Genomic DNA, 14,804 nt, shown 5'->3' with positions numbered 1-14,804 from the left:
TTTTAAATAGACAGAAGGCAGGGGATATGATAAAATGCAAAATAACTTATTCTCACCTGGTAAATTCCCTTCCGCTCTGATGCACCTGCTGCTGCTCTGTGTTAGCTGACCAGCAATGATGACTTTTTGACTGCCCACATTTTCACTTGATTTAAGGATTTTGTACCAATTGTGCTCCAATACTATTGAGGCAGTAATAGCTGGAGCTGCGGAGCATTTACCTGGTGAGTTTAAGCAGGGTTGTACTGGCCCACCAGAGAACCGGAGAATCCTCCGGTGGGCCCTGGCTTCTCCTTCAGGAGAGTTCATAGTGCAAACCTTGCAGTTGCTATATGGCTCTTGAGTGGAGGAGAAAGGTGGGCCCTCAGAATCACATCCTCTGGTGGGCCCAATGTTCTTCAGTCTGACACTGAGTTTAAGCCATTTTGTTATTTTATTACATCTCCTGCTTTCTGGCAATTTTTCTTTTACTGGACAAACCAGGAGGAGTCAGCTTATTAGTAGACTCAGTGACAGAAAACTGAAAAAGTTGAGTTTTTTTTTTAAAACATGGATATTGACATAGAAGATTAGAATTTTTTTTAATTTAAGTATTATAATTGATAAAATATTGAATTTCACCATAAATTACTAAGCGATTAAGTGACCATGGAAATGTTTTTTAAAAACAACCTGATACTATGACAAAACTTTTAAATTAAAGAGGTTGTCCACTACTTTTACATTGATAACCTATCCTTAGGATAGGTCATCAATGTCTGATTGTCCGACACCCCCGCTGATCAGCTGCTATCAACGGCCGCCGGCCAGAAGTACTCACTTGCCAAGCTGCTCCGTCTACTTGCAGTGGCCAAGGCTTGGTACTGCACATCCGCCTCCTATTCAAAACAATAAGAGGCGGATGTGTAGTATCCTGCGGCGGCCACTACAAGTAGATGGAACTGCTCGGCAAGTGAGTACTTCTGGCTGCCGCCACCGATAACCGCTGATCGGCCGGGTGTCGGACTCAAGCCAATCAGACATTGACGACCTATTCTAAGGATAGGTCATCACTGTAAAAGTAATGGACAACCTCTTGAAGGACATTAGTATAGTTATTATGCTACGGGTACATTTATACTAACTAAAGTGCCACCCCAGGGTGCCAATCTGGAGGATTGAAAAGTAAGCACCTCCTGGTTTGATGGAGTCATTTGGCATTTCACATGACAGCTATTATTCATTCCGTAACTCTGAAAAATGGATTATTCGTCTTCCATTTCTTAGAATGTAACTCCACAGAACCCAGAACCGGAAAGTGCTGTTTTTTTATACCTTTTGGGCACTGAGTGGGTTTGTGTAGTGAATGTCCTTATGCTAATTTGCTCAATTAGGGCATTAAACTCTAATCTGAAGAGGACTGTCATAATGACAGGTTGTCGTTTGGATTCCCGTAGAATTCTTCTACAACTCTAGTTTCACCATAGTCAGCCGATGTCCAGTGGAGTAAATAGAAAAAGAATATCTGATCTCATTGAAAGAGAAAACTGCAGGTGAAAAACAAATGAATTATCCGGAGCTGTTTATTTCCTTGCTTTTATTCACTAAAATAAAAACTAATTAAAAAAAAAAGAATTAAGACTTCATTAAAAATATTTACAATTCTATTACTTTCTAATAAACCTTACAGTATCGGTTCTTGTAGGAAAAAAATGTGTTTTTTTTTTCCTTGAGGATCGTGGAAAGGTTATTAATACATTTTATTGCTGACTTTGCATATAAACCAGTCCAAAATGAGAAATAAATCTAGACCACATTGTGGAAGGTCAGGATGTGCGGTTAATTTGGAAAAGCTCATCCGGAGATTCAGTCAATGAGCCGGTAACATCCTCAGGACACTCTGCACTGTAGTCTACAGCTCTCACCATGTCTATAAATGTACGGGACAAATGCTGGACCCGCCCGCTCCATGAGCCCCTATTACAGATGTGCCATTCAGGCTACGCTCGGTATACTCTACAGTATATCTGACACGGAGGCAAGAAACGCTTCATACATTGTGGGCAGGTATTGCAAAAAGAAAATACAATATATAGTGGTGCAAAATTATGGTGGAATGCTGCTGTGTAATTGTTCATGAATGAGAGTTGTCAGCTTATTTCAAGTTGATCCTACAGAGAGTCACATTAGGATCACATGTTCAGTATATGGTCAGTATTTTACATCAGTATTTGTAAGTCAAAATCAGAAGTGGATGAATAATACAGAAGTGGTGACGTGTTTCTGTTATACTTTCCCTCTGATTGTTCCACTCCTGATTTTGGCTTACAAATACTGGGGTAAAATACTGACCAAATACTGAACGTGTGAACGTGGCCTTAGGCTGGGGCTTTGAGGCAACTTTGACCACCCACAGGTGACCAAAGTTCATTATGTGTCGCAGCTACTTGGCAGCGCAATACAAGGGAATAGAGTTGCATTCTGACTCCGAACGTACTGAAAGTGTGGCAAGCAAGTCAAAAAAAAATTATACCTGGTTAAATTTCTGGTGACTTGCTTGTCACGGTCACAGTACTCTCGGTGTCACATTTCTTTTGCATTATTTTCTTTTGTACAAAATGAGGCAAATCTGCAGGAAATTCATGGCTAAATGAAATTTGCTCTATTCTCACCCATTTGTTTGCTACTGTGTTCAGCTTCAGATTTTCTTTCCAAAAATCTGGATGTCAAAACTGCAGCAGTTCCAGTGTACATGGGCGTACCTTGTGTTTTGTACTTGTAACCCAGTATACTGAAATTCAGCTGGGTAGAAAGTTGTCCACTCTTCTTGATCAGGAACTCACTGCTCCCAGCCTCTGTGTCCTGCTTGCTAAGGATGGGTTCCTGCTTGGTTCATAATTCTGGACAGCAGCATTGTTGGCAGCTTTACCTCTACAGCATTAAAAGAGCACAGGGACATTGAAACTGTCCGGATCAGGAGCTAACAGTGCACTCCAGCGATATTGGCCAGCTTTGGAGCAGCACATGCAAGCTCTATTGGAAAGAGCTTGTAAGCACCGCGCTTCTTTGTTATTACCTGAGGATATTTGTTAGTCATTGATATATTGGGTAATTCAGGCAATCAGGATCTCTTATCATGTAAATGTTGGAAGATCATGTGTGGCAAAGTACAGAATGCCTTTATTTTTAAATATTTGGGTGTCCAAATATTACACGATCACTTTGATTTGCCCAGTTAATGTATAGCGTAGCTACATTTCAAACGATCCCAAATCTTACTCACCTCATCCTGGCCATCTGGTTTCACATGTACAGTGGCTTAAACTGAGCGGTTTCCCTTCCTCTGTACGATGAATCTACAGTAGATCTTTTCCTTTCCTTGTATTTTTATGCTTTCAGACTCTTTTGTCCCCTATTAAAATATCTGTCAGTTTTTAGTGACTGCTGAACAATGAGCTATGAACTGTCAAAATTATCAGATGCTGAAAGTCAAGATTTGGCTAATCTCTATAAAGAAAAGAGTGAAAAGTTATTTATGTTCGGCGCTCCTCACGTTCTGTTATTGCTTCCTTGTGAAGATGGAAATCTTAGCTTATGATGCACAAGGCTGGATTGCTCTAATACCCACACAGACTTTTTACTCTAGCTGTTATTAAAATACATAGGAACAAAAGGCAGGCAGCAGGGCAGTATTGATTTAATGCATTTGGAGAAGCATATTAGTCTTCTACATATGGTTCACTGGCTAAACTTTTCTAATATTGGCATAGTCACAGGTGCATTCTTACCCAGACAAAGAGCACTCAAATGGCGCTTTCTGAACAGACATCCGATTATTGCAGGGCTCACCCTACTTATTGAGTTCAGGCAAGGAAAAGCTAGGTGTCTCTCGGCTTTTAGAAGTTGGTTTTCAGCATTTAACAGAGGGCATGTAGGGGAAGCCATCTGTAGCACCGCTGACCCACTTCTATTCACAGCTCAGCTTCTTCCACAAGAACTTAACTTTGTTGCTTCTAAGAAGAAAAACCCCACATTCATTCTGCAGCTTAGTCATTTTCATTTCAAGTCTGCAGGATGATTCAAGATAATATCAGAAAACGACTTTTTTCCCTCCTATAAGGAGCCAAGGCATTTATTGAAACATTGCCTTCTTATATGTTCTTTGAAATAGTAAGATCTGCAGTATTCTTTGTATCCTTGAAAGAAAGCGACTAAATGTATTCTTTGTATTTGTTTAAGAACTGACTAAGCTCTATTTAGCGATAAAATGTTTTACTTATCACAAACATGAAAAATATTATGACATTAAAAGATAAAGCTTCGGCTAGGACTGTGCTCTGTGTAATATCTGCAGTTCTCCAGAAGTATTAGTGAAATGTCAGTTAAATTGTCCTCTAAAAACATTAAAGGACAGGCCATCCAAGAGAAGTGTGGAGGGCAGGGGAGCTGCTGCTGGTGGACCTTATTACCAATAATCCAATATATTCTTCCTAATGTCAATGTTTCCATTTATGTTATATATGATAACATTTTCAGAAACTGCTAGCATGCAGATAGTAAGATCCTGATGGACGCTTTTATTAATTTGTACTTTAGTGTTTAATGTGCGTTCACTATGTATTCTGACATTCATGTCTTTAAGATTTAGATATGATGATATTTAGCAGAATGTTGCCCGACTCTCAGTTAATGAACTAATCTGGTTTTCTAAGAGTGGTGTTAAATGAGTGAAGGAGATATTGTAGAGGACAATGAGGATATCCCTTTTCTTATAAGGGACAGATTGCCACAGTTTGAAAAAGAAAATATATATAATTTTATTTAATATATAAATGATATTAAAAGTCACATAGAGAGTTATTCATTATGTAGCGTGCTTTATTCTTTTTCTCTCATTTTAAATTGTTTTTATTGCTTATGAATAAGAGCGCACAACTATTAGTTAAAACTCTGAAGCAGTAAGTGTAGCATGAGTCACATCAGCTTTTTATTTTAACTAGTAATATGGCTTGTCCACTTGGTGGCACTTTTTCTTTCAAGGTTGTGAACATGTAGGCCCCAATTCATTAAGACTGGCATATTGTACATCAGCGCTAGCGTAAGATGCACCAAATTCAGTAAGAGGCGTTTGCTTCTTTAATTAATTTTTCATTTTTCAACTGTTGCGCCCCACTGCCAGAAATGTATGTCAGGCAGGGGCCGGTGTACATATCTGTCATAATTTATACCATTATTGTAGCGCAAATTATCACAAATTTTGTTGGATGTCTTTGGCCACATATGCGCCAACCCGAGGTTAGCCCACTTTTCCAAATCTTGGTACAACTTTGAGACTGGTGTAAAATTTCTAAAAGTCACAATTTATTTGCGCTTCTTTCAGTTACAACATTTCTCAGTGTATTAAGCAATTTTACACCAGAATCCTAGCAAAAATTGCTTGATGAATCAGGTCCGTAGGCGTTAATTCAGGGATACAGACAGCATGCATTTACATAAATTAAATCTGTCAAAAATCTGCACTTGTGACGCAGTTATAAAATACCGCCTAAATGGTATTCTACACTGTGTTCCAAATTATTATGCAAATAATATTTTCTCAGATTTTCCCAAATTACCTATATGAATTCCAGTCATTGTAATTTTCCAGTCAAATAACTATTAGAGTACAATTGAAAGGTTTTTGTACAAACTGCCTATGATAACAGTATATTTTTAAAAAAATAAAAAACTCAAACTGCACTCAAAATGCATGTTCCAAATTATTATGCACAGCAGAGTTTTCAACCTTTTCATTTTAATAAAGAACAAAAAAATGGTAATTTTTGAAATTATAAGCATTAGCAGGTTATTACAAACTGAAATCAAACAGTTTTCAACTCAAAACTTTATTCTAGGTGAAGTTACATTTGCACATAGGACCCCTTGTTCGAAAGGAGCTTCTGAACTCTCTCGTCCATTGAATTTGTCAGGTTTTGGATGGTTTCTGCTTTAATTGTTTTGCATGAGGACAGAATACCCTCCCAGAGCTGTTGCTTAGATGTGAACTGCCTCCCGCCATCATAGACACTCCTTTTGATGATGCTCCAGAGGTTCTCAATGGGGTTGAGGTCAGGGGAGCATGGGGGTCACACCATAAGTTTGTCCCCTTTTATGCCCATAGCAGCCAGAGATGCAGATGTGTTATGTGCAGCATGAGATGGTGCATTATCATGCATGAAAATGATCTTGCTGCGGAATGCACGGTTCTTCTTCTTGAACCATGGAAGGAAGTGCTGTTTGAGAAACTCAACATACATTATGGAGTTCATCTTTACCCCTTCAGGGATCCTAAAAGGGCCGACAATCTCTCTCCCCATGCAAAACAATTAAAGCAGAAACCATCCAAAACCTGACAAATTAAATGGACGAGAGAGTTCAGAAGCTCCTTTCGAACAAGGGGTCCTATGTGCAAATGTAACATCACCTAGAATAAAGTTTTGAGTTGAAAACTGTTTGATTTCAGTTTGTAATAACCTGCTAATGCTTATAATTTCAAAAATGACCATTTTTTTGTTCTTTATTAAAATGAAAAGGTTGAAAACTCTGCTGTGCATAATAATTTGGAACATGCATTTTGAGTGCAGTTTGAGTGTTTTATTTTTTTAAAATATACTGTTATCATAGGCAGTTTGTACAAAAACCTTTCAATTGTACTCTAATAGTTATTTGACTGGAAAATTACAATGACTGCAATTCATATAGGTAATTTGGGAAAATCTGAGAAAATATTATTTGCATAATAATTTGGAACACAGTGTAATATCAACACATTTAAACAGCGGTAACTTGGGTGGTTCTTCTACCTGGCCTCAGCTATGGTCCCTTTGGATGCTGTTCACATCTGCAGCAGATGCTGTCATACTATATTTGATAAGAAGACTAGCACGTCATACAATGCTGCCCATCGGGCTTCATTATTTTCCAATAGCATTTTGTCAGCTTCATTTTTGTGCTCTTATGACGGAGAAAAAAATGGAATTTGTGCTGTAGATGTATGTAAACTTAGATTTATTTGGCAATTAATGCAGCCGTTTTTGGATCATCAACAGTTTTCTTCACTGCTTTATGTTCCAGCTGGATTAATCCTAAATTAACTTGGTAGTACAGGGAATTTATAATTTGAAAAATCTTCCTATGATAAGCACCCTGCTGATGACACCTTTTGGTTGATGAAAATAACATTCTTTGCAACCTTGCATGGTAATTAGAGATCAGCGGATCAATTAGCAGAGGATCGAGTTTGAGTCAAATTTCCTGAAATTTGCGGTTCAAACATTTTAAGATTCAATTTGAAGTTCGCCATTTCCCCACTGCTGAAGCATCAGAGAGCAGGCGAACGTCATTTTTACGTTAACACTCTGGCCTCCCCATAATGCTCTGCAGCTATGACAGCTAGTGGATTATCATGTCTTGTACCTGGGCCATCACAGATCAGCAGTTCCCAATGGATCACCGTTTGTACGACAGAATCGTTTTCCATCTCCAGAATCACTGAGTAAATCTGTCCTGTAGAGTGTAAGCTCTTATGGTCATCGGGATCCTCTCTCTCCTGTAGAGTGTAAGGTCTTATGGCGTGTGGAGTCTCTCTCAGTCCTGTAGTGTGTAAGCTCTTATGGTCAGTGGGGTCCTCTCTCTCCTGTAGAGTGTAAGTTCTTATGATTAGTGGAGACCTCTGTCTCACCTGTAGTGTGTATGCTCTTATGGTCAGTGGGGACCTCTCTCTCCTGTAGTGTGTAAGCTCTTATGATCAGTGGGGTCCTCTCTCTCGTAAAGTGTAAGCTCTTATGGTCAGTGGGGTCCTCTCTCTCCTGTAGAGTGTAAGCTCTTATGATTAGTGGAGACCTCTGTCTCACCTGTAGTGTGTATGCCCTTATCGTCAATGGGGACCTCTCTCTCTCCTGTAGTGTGTAAGCCCTTATGATCAGTGGGGTCCTCTCTCTCATAGAGTGTAAGCGCTTATGGTCAGTGGGGTCCTCTCTCTCTCTTGTACAGTGTAAGCTCTTATGGTCAATGGGGACCTCTCTCTCGTAGAGTGTAAGCTCTTATGATCAGTGAGGTCGTCTCTCTCTCCTGTAGAGTGTAAGCTCTTATGATTAGTGGAGACCTCTGCCTCCTGTAGAGTGTAAGCTCTTATGGTTAGTGGGGTCCTCTCTCTGTCTCCTGTAGAGTGTAAGCTCTTATGGTCAGTGGGGTCTTCTCTCTCCTGTAAAGTGTAAGCGCTTATGGTCAGTGGAGGCCTCTCGCTTGTAAAGTGTAAGCTCTTATGATCAGTGGGGTCCTCTCTCCTGTAGAGTGTTAGCTCTTATGGTCAGTGGGGTCTTCTCTCTCCTGTAAAGTGTAAGCGCTTATGATCAGTGGAGGCCTCTCTCCTGTAGTGTGTAAGCTCTTATGGTCAGTGGGGTCCTCTCTCTCGTAGAGTGTAAGCTCTTATGGTCAGTGGGGTCCTCTCTCTCTCGTAGAGTATAAGCTCTTATGGGCAATGGGAACCTCTCTCTCGTAGAATGTAAGCTCTTATGGTCAGTGGGGACCTCTCTCTCTCTTGTAGTGTGTAAACGCTTATGATCAGTGGGGACCTCTGTCTCCTGTAGTGTGTAAGCTCTTATGATTAGTGGAGACCTCTGCCTCCTGTAGAGTGTAAGCTCTTATGATTAGTGGGGTCCTCTCTCCTGTAGAGTGTAAGCTCTTATGATTAGTGGGGTCCTCTCTCCTATAGAGTGTAAGCTCTTATGGTCAGTGGGGTCTTCTCTCTCCTGTAAAGTGTAAGCTCTTATGATTAGTGGAGTCCTCTTTCTCTCCTCTCCCTCATGTGTTTTTTACAAGCAATTACAAATTTTCCAGTATTGAAATTAGCTCAAATGTATTTGCCGCATATCAAATTTTTTGGGGAAAATTTGGCAAAGTTGTCAAATTTGAATTTCAAAACATCTGCTCATCTGTAATGGTAGTTATTGAATTAATATTGCCAGGACGGCCATTGTCCCAAAAATAACATTATATCAGGCCATGTTTGATGATGCTATTGAAGAATGTAATATTAAAATCTAATCCTTCATTGGTTTTAAGCTGCCCCCGGGATGCAATTCTCTATCCAGCTTATTTGGCTCTGTATAAACTGTACATATTATAGGCATTAGATTCAACTGTTGGCATGTTGCATTTATGATGCAAAGATCTGTATACTGTATTTTTCTAATAGCAGCAATAATGCTGTATGGTTTAAGCCTTTCAACCTTTCTTTTTCTTTTGCGTTAGTTCAACAGTTCATAATATATATAGAAGGAAACAAGAAAGTAATTAACTGATGTTTCAGCATGGCTTCACACTTGCCTTAGGATCCTCCATGAAGCATTGTATTGCGTCCTGGTTCAAGAAATAGCTTAATCGCTTAAATTGATGTTAAATGATTTGGATTTGGTGCGGAAGTGTTTACAGCACATGGTTCCTGCACATAGCATTCACTCAATCATTACTAACACAACAGCCAGTGGCTAAAAAGAGATCATATTGGGGATTTTCTGTAGGAAATTGGAAAATTATATTTTAGTATTAGTTTCATTTCATGTGTCTCCAAATAAGTGCAAGAAAATGGCACTTACCTTAATCATGACGTTTCACTAAACCTCAATTTATTTTAGAAGATGTCACCTCAGTGCATCATAACTGTACTACCAACACTTAAAGGGATTTCATGGTTTTATGTAAATGAAGATTAATAAAAGTACAAAGAAAATATTTGCAACTTTCTTGTATACTTTGGGGACAGATATAAGTGAATAGCATCCCTCGACAGATGAAAATGCAGCAGCTGTCAGTCACGATCAGTGTTGGCACCGTCCATGGCCATTTAACCCCCTAGATGCTGCAGTCAATAGTGACTATGGCATCTAGATTGTTAACAGTGTGTGGGGGCTTCCTCTTTAACCCCATAGGTACCCTGAGATCATGAATGTGTGGTCCTGATGGTTACCATGGCAATTCACAGCCAAATAACAGCCTTAGAGTCTGCCGGCTATAGGGGCCTGTTCAGACGTTGGCATCGTTTAGGTGGTAAAAATAACATTTTTCTTTCCTGTCATGCCCCCAAAGTCACTTCAAAGCTGAAAAGGTCCCTGAAATTTTTTTTTGTAAATTTCCTTGAAAAAATGACAAATTACTGCTACAATTTTACAGCTTCTAACATCCTGACAAAATAAAAGGAGATGTTACTGATGGTGCTGATGTAAAGCAGACATATGGGGTAAATGTTATTTATTAACTATTTTATATGGTGGAACTGTGGATTGAAGGGATAATCATTCAAAGTTTGAAAATTGTTAGCTTTTAGAAATTTTTGTCAAATGTCTGGTATTTTTATAAATAAACAAAAAACACATCGACCTAAATTTGCCATTATCATTAAATATAATGTGTCATGAAAAAACAGTCTCAAAATCACTGAAGTATTGTGAAACATTCCAGAGTTATTGCCACATAAACTGACACTTGTCAGATTTGAATAATTTGTCCTGGTCACTAAGGGGATAAAAAAAGATACATTTTTTATCGCTAACTTATTTTCACATTGTTTATTTGCTGCCAGTGAATGGGAACTTTCCTGTTCACATCCTGACTTGAGGCTAAAATCCAGAATAGTCCTAGTCTTACTGTCATCTGAAAATATATACCGTATACAGTTGCATCCAGTCTAAGGAATGCTCTGCGCACTAAATAGCCTGGTCTGTAGTAAACTGCCAAGGAAATGTGTGCTGACTGCAAAGTATTTAGATTACAGAGGATTTTTTAGACTGGATTATTAATATTCTGTTATATAGCAACAACATATTCCACTGCACCATACAGAGATTGTCCTCATTCTCATCCATCAGTTGTGTATCCACCAGAGTGTGCAGTAGACTAAAGATGCTTGGAAATAGAGCTGGAGTGACAGAGGCTTCAGAACTAGAGTACAGCACTTCAACCTCATTTGCATATACATTCAAACACTGATTTCTCAGTAACCTAGGAACGGACTGAACATGTAAAGGTATTGCTAGGTATGTCTTTGAAAGAGCTACATGCACATATAAATAGTTTTTGAGGTGAATTCCTGCTGACATTAAAACTTAAGTCACATCTGAAACATGGACTTGGGTCAGATTGCAATATTCACCACTTGTCAATCTGAGGAAGGCTGTGGGACTGGTTTTGGAGGAAAGTCACCATGTTTTTTTAAATCACTGCTTAGTTGTCCATTACCTATATTAAAGGGGTTGTCCTATATAAAAAAAAATTTAGGTTAAAAATAATATACAGAAGCATAATCACCTTCTAGCACCCATGCGGATTCAACGCAAGCCACTCCGGAGGTCTCTGGAAGTGGGTCTGACTTGTTGGGAAGCCCTAGCACAGCTGCAGCCTGTAATTGGCGGCATAGGTTAGGTGACTAGAAGAGCACATGATTGGATGTTGTTAAGATCTATTTTACTGTTGGACAATCCCTTTAAATCTATAAATAACATGCTGTAACCTGTACATAAATGATGTGTACTAATATATTCTGGGGTTTTTGCAGAACCACCTGTGCCCATTGCACCACCACAATTATCATCTGTAGGAGCAACATATCTGTGGATACAGCTCAATGCAAACTCAATAAATGGAGATGGCCCCATCATTGAAAGGGATATAGAGTATCGCACTACTAGCGGGACCTGGTCTGATATCCAGTCTGTGGATTCATCCAGTTATAAGATTGGACATCTTGACCCTGACACAGAATATGAGATAAGTGTCTTGTTAACAAGACCAGGAGATGGTGGAACCGGATCACCTGGACCTGCATTGAGGACAAGGACAAAATGTGCTGGTGAGTAGAAAAAAATAAAAGAACATATAAATTACTATGGTTAAAGGAACTTCTTCTATTTCCAATGTCCTCAGTGTTAGTACATTGTGACCTGAAAGCCCTGTGATATCCTGATATATTTCATCTGAAGATTTATGGTTGGAGATGATAGCAGAGGATCGGTGGGTTAAATGGAGCATTATGCCTATTGTGCAGTATAATCTCAAACCTCTCAATTGTTACAAGTCTTACGGGAAGAATGGGGGTGGGGGGCACATACATAAATGCAGAGTTGGCTTACAGGAAGAATTTCTGTCTCTGGTTAAAATAATGTGATCTTAAATTATGTGACTTGCATAGTGCTTTACTGTCTCCTTGTATATACTGTAAGCAGAAAAAAAGGTGCAGCTGGCATGGCTCATCCAGCTTCTGAGCAATTCATTTTATGATCCGTCCAGTCCATAAATTAACCCTTAAAGAAATACTTTGTGTCTCTATTTCTCTTAAATAAACAGTGGCCTAGTTATGTTTAATTATAAAATGTAAGAAAAAAATGACAACAGCCTGAAAAATGGTGAAGAATATATGAAATAGAAGGTTATATATTATCTTACATATTAACAACTATTAGCTCTGGGTGTGACACTAGTGCTGTCATTAATAATATTACCAGTCATCATAGCAATAGAGTTTATATCTGTTCAGCCTGAAAATTGTACTCCAGTTTAGCTGCACAAGGAATAAATGAATCTCAAATGTAACCCCACAAGGTTCACATGTAATGATCGAACTTCACAACCTAAAGAGTAACTAAACTTTCATTTATTTTTAAATAATTTTGTCCAGTGTGGAAAGTTATGAAACTTTGCAAATCACTTTATTGTGGAATTTGCCCCAGTAGAGTCATCAGGTTTGAATCACATTACAGACATTATACTCCTGGAGTGTAAGGAGACAGTGCATTTACACTGGAAGATTGCTGCTCAGTGACGCTCGTTTCACAATAATTGTGCAGTGTAAACAGGCTGCTGATCACCAGATGAATGAGCAAAATTCTAGTTCATCTGATGAGCTAATCTTTTGCCTAGCACAAAAAAACATCGCTCTCTGTGATGTAAATAGGACTTGTGCAGCTGCAAACCATGGCAGCCTAGCAAACTGAACAACAGAACAAGTAAAAAGGAAAAAAACGACACTGAAAAATGTTAAAAATAAAAAAAATTACATTAGCTAATTAAAGAATAAACATGAGATAAAAAATCAAAGAAAAATGGAAGAAGGAGGTGGTACAAAACCTTACACGTTTCAGACAAGCATGTCCTTAGTCATAGGTATAGGTTATCCCTCATGTTTGTCATCTTTATTTTTGACCTAATAAAAAAAATATATTTTGTAATTTTTTGGTGCCAGTTTCTCTCCTTTTTACTTGTTCTGTGGTTCCTCAGCGGGGCTGCTTGCCTGCGTTTCTTCCGTGCATTGACGTTGGATTTCGCATTTCTGGCATCGACAATGTGGGGGGCTCATAACTTTTTTTCCTTTTTAGCAAACTGAACGATCTATAACAAATCGCTTAGCGCGAATAGTTTACTGCGGTCTGCCTGTGTAAACAAGCTATTAAATGAGTGCCGATTAGTAAAGGTTTACCGATCAGTGGTCGTTTAGTGCCCCTAGTCGGTCTATGTAAACGGACACTTAGACCAGTCGCACAGCAATGTGAGAAGAACTACAAGATCGCTTGTAGAGCTCAGTATCTCTGAGGACAGGCTGCTGTGGGAGATTATTCTGGTAAGTAGAACACACTGGCAGGCAGGCAAATGTTTTATCTCACAGAAAGAATCAGCTGTGATCCCTCTGAGGCTCTGGAACTCCCGCCCTTGACACTTTGCTCTTTTCACGTACTCAATCCTGTTTAGGCCCGTTACCTTCAAGAGTTATAAACTCTGGACCTTTCTGCTAGGAATCCTCTCCCAGGGCCTGTCTCCGGTATACCACTCTGTCTCTTAGTCACGTTTGCTCCGAATCTCGCTATCTCTTTTTTTCGGTCTCCTCTCACTGTAGGGACACCCCAGACTTCAGCACTGCTCACATTGAACTTCAGATCCTCTTTCTATGCACTCAAGGCACTCTCTGACTGGGAACTGTCTCATTTCCCTTCAGCGAATCCCCTCTCACTCCAAACATTAATTATCACTGTACATGTTAACAAGCTGTTGCTGGGCAGAATACAGCTTCATCACTACCAGCACACATTATCAACATTATAAAATCACACCTGTCAGCAGGATTGTGCACAGTAAACCACATCCACTATCAGGTGGGCACCGTTACACTGAGAAAAATTATACCTTTGTTAATGAAATCCATCCAGTGGTTCTTTTATTATCTTTATTTTCATTTCTGACATAATGAGATGCTCGTGCTTCAGGAGGGCCTTTGGGGAGGGGCTTTAACTGGTGCTCTGCTTATGTATTCCTATGTCTGCCTTCTGACAAGTCACTGTATCTTCAGTGACTTGCCTACTATTTTAAATACTGCATAATTGTGTTCCAAACCTGAAATTTACATGCACCAAAATGGCCCCCACCGCCCGCGCATGTGCTGTAGCATCTCTCAGTTGCCGAGAGATGCTACTGCTCAAGCGCAGCCGGCGGTGCCATATTCTACAGGCAAATTTGTTTTTCCTCGAGCAAAATGGCGCCCGCGCGTGCGCAGTAATATATTTTGCTTGCCGAGAGATGCTACTGTGCATGCGCGGCATGTGGCGCCATATTGCTACAGGCAAATTCTTTTTCCTCCAGCGCAAGAGCCGCTGACGGCGCCATTTTGCTGGAGGAAAAATAAATTTGCCTGCAGCAATATGGCACTGTCAGCAACCAAGAGATGCTACTGTGCGGGCGGTGGGGGCCATTTTGGTGCATGTAAATTTCCAGTTTGGAACACAATTACACAGGCAGTATTTAAA

General features: G+C 39.5%; 1 protein-coding gene across 5 annotated transcripts in view; it reads left to right on the top strand.

Annotated features, from left to right (window-relative positions):
* The window catches only part of PTPRM (protein tyrosine phosphatase receptor type M), an 810,930-nt gene that overhangs the window by 298,964 nt on the left and 497,162 nt on the right, over positions 1-14,804 (top strand). For all 5 annotated transcript variants that reach the window (XM_073679060.1, XM_073679055.1, XM_073679056.1 and 2 more), the window contains exon 7: positions 11,570-11,863. In XM_073679060.1, the coding sequence (XP_073535161.1) occupies positions 11,570-11,863 (294 nt within the window). The remainder of the gene's footprint in view (positions 1-11,569; positions 11,864-14,804) is intronic.

Source organism: Phyllobates terribilis, unplaced genomic scaffold (genome assembly GCF_046119375.1).
Source record: "Phyllobates terribilis strain yellow unplaced genomic scaffold, ASM4611937v1 Scaffold_4__5_contigs__length_816908805, whole genome shotgun sequence".
NCBI classification, from domain to species: Eukaryota; Metazoa; Chordata; class Amphibia; order Anura; family Dendrobatidae; genus Phyllobates; species Phyllobates terribilis.
Note: the sequence above shows the minus strand (reverse complement) of the source record. Positions and strands in the feature narration are given on the sequence as shown.